A 10477-nucleotide genomic window follows, 5' to 3' on the forward strand; every position below is an offset into this window, starting at 1 on the left:
AAAAAAACACAACTATTTTCTCAATGGAAACTGAGGAAATGCTTAAGCCATTAACAGAATCAACTGCTTACAGCACATCCTCAAAGACCTAAGAGAATTATTTGCATACAATTTGCTTCTCACGGTATGATTCTCCAAGGTAGGATTCTCCAAGAAATCATACGGTCTACAGACCAGTGGTACCCAACTGAATCTAAATCTCACCGGAATGGGAAAGGATTTAAGCAGCTACTGATATCCAACTTGAGTTATTAGCGAAAATCATAAATGCACTCCCAAGTGGTCTATAGTTCAGTCTTCTTATTATTTCCAAACGATCTACATCATTATTTGCTCTAAGTGCGGGACATTTTTACTGTTTTAACAGTCATCATTCAGGTGATTAGCAGAAACCCCTGACAACTCTATTTCATTTTGCAGCTTGCTCTTCTAATATCCCGGCCCAATCGAAGAACCACCCGAGCTGACAGAGGGAGAGGTCGGACTGAACTCAGGGGGGCTGAGGGGGTGGGCTCTAAGAAATGGCTCCCTGCCTGTAGGATATGGATACTGAAACAGTGAAATGGTGTAAGCCGGCTACCAACTGCAACGCTTTGAACTAAACAATTAGGATTCCAATACTCTTTAACTTACCAAGGACAATAAGCTTAGAAAGTTTGGAGTGCTCACACAATAACTTTAGAACTGACTTGAAGATTCTGACGGATACCAAACTCCCTTCGTCCACAACCAGAACTCTAACTGAAGAAAACTTCCATGGACGGTTCTTGGCCGGGCTTTTCTTCTCCCATAAATAAAAGCTGTAATTGACCTACAAGCAAAGTATGGCATTTCTAAGTTCAGGTTATAAAGTTCACAGAACAAAATCTTAACAACATGTAATTTTAAAACAAAACTTAAATGGGGTGGGGTGGGGGGGAGGATGTAGGTAAAACCACACAGGGAGACAGTCTAAAAAACTGGAGGACACACATGTTAAAGCTTTTTAAAACCCTAAAGGGATGGACACACAGAGAAGTAGATCAAATAAATCTAAAAACAACAACAACAAAAAGATCAAACAGTTTTAAAAAGGGTTTTCTGCTAAGTACTACGTGTGTTTACTTTCACAAGCTGTTTACTTTCACAAGCGTCACACCCGGTACTATTGTACTGGCAGAATCTCAACCCTTCTCTTGTCGCTCTCGAACAGAGCTCCCTGTTCTTTCCCATTCCCAAATAAACCTCTTGGCCTTCTGAGACGGCCCGGTCACTTCAGCCCTCCTTTCCTCCTAATCGTAACACTCCCTTCTGGAAATAAGGTTGCTTTCCCATCCTAACGATGAAAACACTATTTTTCTTCTAATAGTCTTAGTTCCCTTACGCCCCCAACATTTAAAAACCCACCCACCACCGCCAACAAAACAACTTAAAATTATTTATTAAAGATGTAATAATATTTACTATTTTAAAAAATACAGATGAGGACGCCTGGGTGGCTCAGTTGGTTAAGCGTCTGCCTTTGGCTCAGGTCATGATCCTGGGGTCCTGGGACAGAGTCCTGCATTGGGCTCCTTGCTCAGTGGGGAGCCTGCTTCTCCCTCTGCTCCTACCCATCCCCTCATGCTCACTCATGCATGTGCTCTCTCTTTCTTTCTCTTGCAAAAATAAACAAAATCTTTTTAAAAAAATAAATAAAAATTAAAAATTCAGATGAGGAGAAACATCTGGAAAATAAAACCAGAGAACATTACATATATTGGTATACATCATTCTCAAAATGTTTCTACATTGCAAGTATGTACAACTATATATGTACACAGATTTCTTAAATGGTATCCTATCTTTATTTAATTTTTCTACTGAAGCTAGATTCAACATGTCTACTATTTAGTAAAAGCCTTCCTATTTTCCACCCAAATGCATCAATTCCCTTCAATAAAACCCCCATTCTCTCAATTGGCCTTGTCTCAAAAGAACATCTGAATCGTGGCCAACTGCTTCCTTTGATTTTATATATTCAATCAGTTATCTTAGAAATGCCTGGTTGACATTTTCCACTATATTTCTGGTGTTGCCAATATAGGCCAATATAGGCCCCATCTATGAGCCTAGATTACTCCCACAGCCTTACAATCATGTTCCCCTATATTCTAACCCAAAATGGGATTGCCTGATTAATACAGGAATTTCAGATAAATGATAAATGACATTTTAGTATAACTATGTTTGATGCAGTATTTGCTACTTGCTTATACTGAAAAAATACTTTTATTTTTTATCTGCTCCATCTGGCAACCCGAAGCCCAAGGGATAAATAAATGGCGTGTCTTTCCTGTGGCCTTACACTCTCTCCTGACCCTAAATGTGACTTCAGAAATGTTCTCCCAGCGTCCCAGGCAGATATTAAGATACTACTCATTGATCAGAGTTAGAACATAAGATGAAACTTAGTAACAATGCGTCTCTAGCTCTCCTCTTCTAAGCCAACCCTTCAGACTAACCAGATGTGAAGGCATAATGAGAAAAATCATAAAATAATCAGAAGACTCTACCATCAGTGAGCTACACTGAACTTCTCTAGGGCTATGTTCACTCATGTGCCTAATAAAGGTAATGTGTAATGTCCTTTCTGAGGTGGCTCATAGCTATGTGATTCTATGTAATCTTCCTTAAAACTGCTTTCTTCATTTCATTCTCTTGCTTAGGATCCTAAATGGCTCCCCAGTAAACCAAGTCCAAGCTCCGTTAGGTAGGCGAGATCTATAATAAAGGAGGGAATTGTGGCACCACAGGAAGCGCAATGAGTGGGGAGGTCACAAACCTGAATCCAAGGGCCAGTAGCTCTACACCTGGTTCCGATCTTGGCCAAGTCATTTAATACCCCCAGTTTTCAACTGGGCTCTTCTGTAAAATGGAGATGATACCACCTACTCACTTCACTGGTTTACCAAGGATTTAATGAGATACTTTGCAAACTTTAAAGCTCAAGTTCCCAGTCTAAACCAAATTTGATTTCCATTATTTTACAGCACACACAATTCATTCTAATCAATGCCATCACCTCAAAACCATCTATCCACACTATGATCATTCTCCTCAATGCCTGTGGAAAGGCCTTCCCCCTAAATAAAACGTCCTTCTCACCTGAACCTCTCTGTCCTTTACAGTCCAAGTCAATGATTATTTCCTTCAGAAATCTTCCAACAACTGAGTTCCTTGATCTATAAAAATCACAGGTCAGACCTAGAAAAACCTTTTCAGTTCCTGACAAGTTTAAAATTCCATGAGTTCTAACTACAGCCCCAACTATGTTTTTCGAGCATATCAATTCATTTGAAAATTTTATTATGTGACTGTGGGCCATGCGTTGTTGTGGGTCAAGGAGCTAAAGAACTGAACCCGATGATCAAAGCATTCACTTCTATGCAGTTTTCCTTCTATAAAATAGGATAAAACGTTGTCCTTTCCACACAAGTGCTTCTCGGAAAAGGTCTGTGGATAATAACATGCCTGTAAGCAGCCCCACCCTGAATAAAGCTTGTACCAGAATCTACACGGACTACGACGTGATGCCTACACTTCCATTTGGCCGACTTCCTTTTCACAGCAAGACTTTCTCCGTGAGAAGCAGGTTACTGACTGACCTTCCCACACCAGCTTCCGCCTCCCTGCAAACCAGTTGCAGTTTATAGACCGGCTGCTCTGAGTGGCTCTGATCTAAATGTTCTACTACAAAGAAGGGAGCCCTAAGACATCCAAGAAGTACCTACTGAGTGCCATCAGGAAGAAATTTAAAAATGGGCAAAGTTTTACCTGACACAGTGTGTAAGCATTAAAACCAGTTTTCTCCCGCAGTAAGCCGGCTGCTTTCCCAGTCGGGGCAGTGAGTAACACCTCTAGTGCCTTGTCGGCCTTCGGAAGACTTTGCTTGGTAAAGGTGATCCATTCTTCTGGGACATCCTGGTCCTGTTCAAAATCCTCACAGGCTTTTTTTACCTCTCTTTCTTCCAACTGCTCCATATGCTTAAAAAGCTGGCTAACGATGGTGGTCTTCCCACAGCCGCCTTTCCCACTGATGACCGTCACGGCATTGGAGCAAACCATTTCCAAAGCAGCCACTTGACCCTGGTCCAGCTGAGCTTCATTTATTTCTGCGTTCACGTCATTTTCACCGTTTTCCCAAATGTGGTCACCACTGTCCTGGGGGTCCAGAACATCCACAGAGTTTTCTAAACTTGATTCGTCCAGTTGGCTTTCGTTCAGCATCTCGTCGCTTCTTGAATTCTCAGGGTTCGTGGTGTGAATTAATGCCAGCACCCTCTTGACATCCACCCGTAAATGCCACGGAGGCCTCGTCATCAGGTCACATATCGAAGACGCAATGCCTCGCTCAGCCTGGTAGAGGTCATAAAGGAAGACACAGCCCTTCTCGTATGTCACCACACCAATGTCCTTCAAAAACTTCAGAGACTGCCAAGCCTCTTGGAAGGACATCTGGTCTGACAACTTAGAAGTTAAGTCAGCTTCTTCAATGCATGTGTGCCCTTGGTCTCGACATATGTGCCTCAGTTTTGAATATATTATTAATGCATTCTTCTCCAAATCACTCATCAACCGGAGAAGAGACTTGCACTGACAAAATGATGTCCAACTTGCCTCGCACTGCAAAAGCTTCAGTTCTGTGTAGGTTATCTTTAAGAAAATAAAGTTCAAGTTGGTTTATAAAAATTACAAATGTTGATGAATATTATCAGAATTACATAAAACTGTATTATTTGTTAGTAATGCTTAAGTCCCAGAGGACATGTATATCAACAAAATTTGGGGGGAAAAAAACTGGGTACCTAATACATCACCAAGTTTTTGCCATACTGTAATTAAAGATCTATATACATTTTTAATTAAAATTATATTTTCTCAAAGCAATACACATGCAGTTTTCAAAGTCAAATAACACTATGCAGCTTCTCACAAAAGATAGGAATCCCCTGACTCACCCTTTCCATGGCTTATAAAGTCAACACTGTTTTAAGTACTGTTTATACTAGCCTTTTTTTTTTTTTTAATTTTTGCTATTTAATATTAACTCCCTCCTATGGTAAGTCTTTTTCTAGGGAAGCTCTCTCTCTTTTTTTTTTTTTTTTTTAAGCTCTCTATTTTTTATACCATCACCTCCACACCTGCTTCTCCTCTTCCCATCTCTGAAAAAAAGTTATACATTTTGTTAATCAATTTTGGTTAAATCGATGTTAGGATTCACAGCTGAGTGACAGGATATACTACAATTATATTAACTTTTGTGTCAAACTCTTGCATATATAGTGAAGTTCATGACTGCCTCACTTTCTTGGCTTGTTTAGGTTTTGACATCCCTCTCAACCATTCTGCCCAAACTCTGCTGAAGGGGCACTAAACTTCCTTCACCATGATCCCCTCAGTAGGTTCTCCACCAGCTCCATTTCTCTCCCCCACCCACAGAGACATCCCTCCTGGAGCCCTCTATACATTTTATGAGCTAAAATGTGTCCCTGCAAAATTCATATGTTGAAATCCTAACCTGCTAGTATGTCAAAATGTGGCCATATTTGGAGATACGGTCTTTTAATAGGTAATTAAGTTAAAATGAGGTCACTGGCCCTAATCCAGTATGACTGGTATCCTTATAAGAAAGGCAATTACAACAGATAGGCCCAAAAAGAAGATTATGTGAGGACTTGGGGAGAAGTGTCTTCTCACAACCATTTATAAGCTAAGAAGGACTCAGAAGAAACCAACCAACCAACAACTTGATTTTGGACCTAGAACCTCCAAAACCATGAGAAAATGAATTTCTATTGTTTAAAATAAATTTCTATCAATAAAATTCTATTGTTTAAACCCAGACCATGGGGTGAAGCACCAACTTAGAGGGTTGGCAGCCTCAGCCATCTAATGCCTCATTAATGGTCTTTATTCTTGATGGTGGTTTCCATACTGAACAGGCTTGAAATCCTTTTCAAGTCTCCTGTTCCCACTTGAATCTTAGTATGTGCATTGTTCTGTCTCTCTTCTCTACTGGATATATATAGTAATCTAATGCTCCAGAATTTCATTTTGCAAGATATACTGAAGTCATCATCATTTTTTTTTTTAAAGATTTTATTTATTTATTTGAGAGAGAAACAGTGAGAGAGAGCATGAGCGAGGAGAAGGTCAGAGAGCGAAGCAGACTCCCCATGGAGCTGGGAGCCTGATGCGGGACTCGATCCCGGGACCCCGGGATCATGACCTGAGCCGAAGGCAGTCGTCCAACCAACTGAGCCACCCAGGCGTCCCAAGTCATCATCATTTGACATAGGAAACAAATGCATCATTTCAGTATTTCTCAGATTGGGGGGAAAGGGGTTTGGAAAGCATTCTTGGGGATCCAAGAATTATCTCAGAATTTTTAAACTGTATTTCACTTGGAAAACCACCCATAACCAAGTACTGCCAACATTTTAGTGCTGAGTTTGGTTTCCAACACCCCTGAAGTCTCATAGTGCCACTCCTCCTCTTGGTTTCTAATGGTAAGAACAGAAGTGGATTCATATTCATATGTAAGTGGTATTATTGTGCCAAATAAAAATTCCAATCATATCATGATGTACCACATGAGTAATGAAAGTTTTCAAAAGTTCAAATAGAAAAGTGAGGGATTAAACGGATTTGCCAAATTCCTAAGAACTTGTGTATTCAATGAGATCTATATTCACGTTGCAAATGACCAGTCACCAAAAAGATGTTTTCTATTAAATTAAATTATTGACAATTTCAATGTCATCAATTTTGTTATTTTGTTGTCCTTCATAAATTTCCTGCATAAGAGCTACAAGTATAAGAAGTTCTAGTTGGTTCTAACACTAAAAGAAAAATCAACATTGAGATCCATACAAATTTTCTTCCTCTGAAAGAGATGCAAAATCTGTAAAGTTTGTAAATGTAAAGTTGTAAAGATGTAAAGTTTGAGAAATCCTCCCTTACACAAGATTACTAAATGGTGAGTGTCTTACTTACTTTACTAAATCCAAGTTTCCATGGATGCGTACCTAACATCTCTTCTATGTCTTCCAACACCTTCGTAGAACCCGAGCTTATGAGCCGTTTAAAGTGTCGAGGCAGAAGAACTGGAAGGAATTCCATTACTTTTGGAAACTGCAAAGCTGTCATTACATTTATAAATGGAACTACAGGATAACAGAAAAGAACAAATCAAAACATACAGATAAGCTCACAGAACAACGATGTGATGAACGTCCTCCTGGAGCACAACCAGTTCCAAAAATCCAAATCAAAGAGAGATAAATAAATTTACTTGAACCAGCAAGATAATTGATTGTATTACAAAAATTGATTTTGCACCGAAGTGGTTTTCATCATTGTATGTAACTCCAAAATTTATGTTCTTCGAATGCTTAGACAACCACTTCTTAGCCTCCTGTTTACTTTTGTGTACAATATAATCAGAGTAAAATTTGTGATTCCATTTATAAAGATAAATTTAAAGCTAAGCACAAAAAATAAATCATTGACATATTAACCTTTATAATCATTTTTCTGACTGTTATCAAGATTCTTTTGTCACTGATGTCATTCGGTGATGTCCTGCCAAATTTATTTCAAATAATTAAGAAATGAAATATTGCATTCAGGTGTATGTCCAGATAAAACACCATACTAAAAAATTATTTTATACCATTTTGGACTGAAATCTTTCCAAAATGGAATACTTGTATTCTTCTTTTTCTCTTCTGCCTTCTTAAACAGAATAATAACTGGAACTGAATAGTTAACAACTGAACTTTTTCTTAATGACTCAAGGTAATCCAATTCACACAAAAGTCAGAGAGAAACATAGCTTTAGGGCTGGGGAGGAACTGAAAGGAGCTTAAAGATCCTCTCTCCCAACCTCTCCACCTTAATGATGAGGTAACCTGGAAATTACAATGATAAACTCAAAAGCAACAGAAACACATTTTCAAAAACAGATTTTAAAAAAGAATAGTGAGCCAAGATACTATAGTGGTGATATCTTAAAACACATTAGCCATTAAGTATTTCAATTACAATAAAACTGGATGATAAAATCCCACCTACTCGTGTTTTCCACAGGGAGGCACATCTCATTTTCCAGTAGAGACTCTTCCTCTTCATTCTGTGTAGACTGTTTTTGACCCTTCTTTCCAGTTTCCTTTTGGAACGTTCTTAATGTTTCCCTAATATTTCCAAAGTTGAGGTTTTTATAGCTTGATACAGCACTTACCCATGCTAAAAATTTATTTATATAATCACTGGAGAAATTGCAGTCTTTAAGAAACAGGGAACAGATATGTTCTTGATTTGGCGGTGACATATCACACTGTAAAAAGTAAGATGGAAATCCTTGAACTTGATAGCTCCTTGATCCCACAGGTTTCACGTGCACTTTCACTCGCCACCAAGGACCCGTTACAGGAAAACGTCCAAACACGTCACATGTCTCTTGAGTGTTTTCATCACAAATTACAACTTTAAAAAAAAAAAGTTAATTTAAGACATTTTAAAACCTCTTTTTCAATGCTTTACCAAATCTACCACTCTGTTCCTCCCCACAGCACCCTGTACAGATGTTTATTAGGGTGTCTACATATACATTCCACTTACCATTTATCAGTCTCCCTCCACTGTGCTGTAAGCTCTCTAGAATAAGATAATGTTCCACTTGTCCTTGTATTCCAAGAGGTAAATATGGTACATGGCAAGTCTGCTGTTTGTCTTCTAAAAACAGCCACCTCTCTGCTACTCTGACCTAAACCAAAAGTGACCTTCATGCAGTTTCTAAAATATCCCATGGTCCCCTCCCACCACAGGGCCTTTGCATAAGTTGTTCCATCTGCCTCAAATGTTCTCTTCCTTACTGTTTACCCCCATTTACTACTGACCTCTAAATTTAATTGCCACTTCCTCACGAAAGTCTTCCTTGAATCTCAAGGTTATAGCCTCTCAGAGCAATACTTATTATTCATTCTACGCATTAAGTAATATTACAGTTACTTCTGTAATTATTTTTTTAAATGTCTTATTTTATTCACCAAAGAACAAGCCCCATTAAGACAGAAGCCTTATTATCTTACTGCTCTTGGGTATCCCCCCGGCAACAAACAGTACCCTGCTTGGAACATGGTATCCAGTCACTAATACTTTTAGGATAAATGACTAAACCCTCCACAAATACTTGAAAACTTTCTGTCTAAACTTGTGTTGCCCACTCACATGTGACTATTTAAATTTAAATTAATTAAAATTAAACAAAATTTAAAATTTCACCTCCTCAGTTACACCAGCTACACTTCAAGTTCTCAGGAGCCACGTGAGGCTGGTGACTATTGTACTGGACAGCGCAAATTCAGAACAATGCCATCAACACACAACACTTTTCTGGTCTTACCCGTAAAATTTTCTTAGCTATCACTCACAACATACACATAAAAGGTATTATTCATAGCACAGGAAACGGCACAAGATAAGCTCTCATCACAACGTTACTGACACAAAGTTAATGAATCCACAATGCCTTGAGGTGTTTGTGTGTGTGTGTGTGTATTTTCTAAGTAGCTGGTAAATAAATATTTGACTCCGGGTAGGATAGGAAAATAGTTTTAAAAACTCTAATTCTGGGTACGAATACAGGCTCGACAGCCAACTGTTTCCTGGACTATAAAAATAAAACTTCAAAGAGTTGTGAACGTCGAATGAGATAAAACACGTTGAGCACAAGCTCAAGTCACGTATTCTCAAGTCAAGTATTCTCAAGTCACGGCTATTGTTATTTACTTACCGAATCCTATCCTAAGTGGGAGGAAACAGCTAGGCCAACACCAAAACACGTCTGCTAGCAGCAATGGGGCGTCTTACTTAGGACAAGCCAGAACGGGAAACATTTCACCCACCAATCCCATCCCCTCGGGGTAGGGGGCTTCCTCACCGTGGAGGCGCCCGGGGAGGGTACCAGCCTTGACGCCCCCACTGCAGAGCTCCTCGGCATCCACAAACTCCAGGTCTTCATCCTCCTCCACGTCCTCCTTCAGACAGTCATCGTCCTCCGCCAACAAGTCCTTGGGTGGGAGCAGAGGTCCCTGCAGTTCCCGCAAGGGCTGACTCGAAAAAGCCATATTATTCCCCCTGCAGTTTTCCCCAAATTCCGGAAAACCCGGGCAGGGTACACAGCCAGGATCCGCCAATCAGCTCCGCGAATTAAGAACTTCCGGGAACGCCCCCACGGCGGCGAGCATGTGCGGAGGGGCGGGGCAGCGGCGAAGCTCCTCCCCAAACTCCCACGGAAGGCGGGGATAAGACCCTGGAGGGGCGGGATGAAGGCGGGGCGATTGGGGGTTTGGAGAAGAACCTGCGCACTCCGCATCCAGAAGTGAGGGTCCGAGCGGTACCTGGACTGCACCGCCCGCTGGGCAGCGTCCCGTGTGGCATCCGCAGAACTTAT

General features: G+C 40.2%; 1 protein-coding gene across 3 annotated transcripts in view; it reads right to left on the reverse strand.

Moving 5' to 3' along the window:
* HELB (DNA helicase B) overlaps window positions 1-10255 on the reverse strand; it is a 31695-nt gene extending 21440 nt beyond the window's left edge. The window contains exons 1-5 of one of the 3 annotated variants that reach the window (XM_032347124.1): window positions 9965-10255; window positions 8098-8508; window positions 7018-7187; window positions 3796-4674; window positions 634-811 (exon numbers count right to left, since the gene is read on the reverse strand). In XM_032347124.1, coding sequence (XP_032203015.1) covers window positions 634-811; window positions 3796-4674; window positions 7018-7187; window positions 8098-8508; window positions 9965-10151 — 1825 coding nt within the window. In that variant the 5' untranslated portion in view covers window positions 10152-10255. Of the gene's footprint in view, window positions 1-633; window positions 812-3795; window positions 4675-7017; window positions 7188-8093; window positions 8509-9964 lie in introns of those variants that run through there. The other 2 variants (XM_032347126.1, XM_032347125.1) reach the window with 2 other exon arrangements.
* Between the last annotated feature and the right edge of the window lie 222 nt (window positions 10256-10477).

This window comes from Mustela erminea, chromosome 6 (genome assembly GCF_009829155.1).
Source record: "Mustela erminea isolate mMusErm1 chromosome 6, mMusErm1.Pri, whole genome shotgun sequence".
Lineage (NCBI taxonomy): Eukaryota > Metazoa > Chordata > Mammalia > Carnivora > Mustelidae > Mustela > Mustela erminea.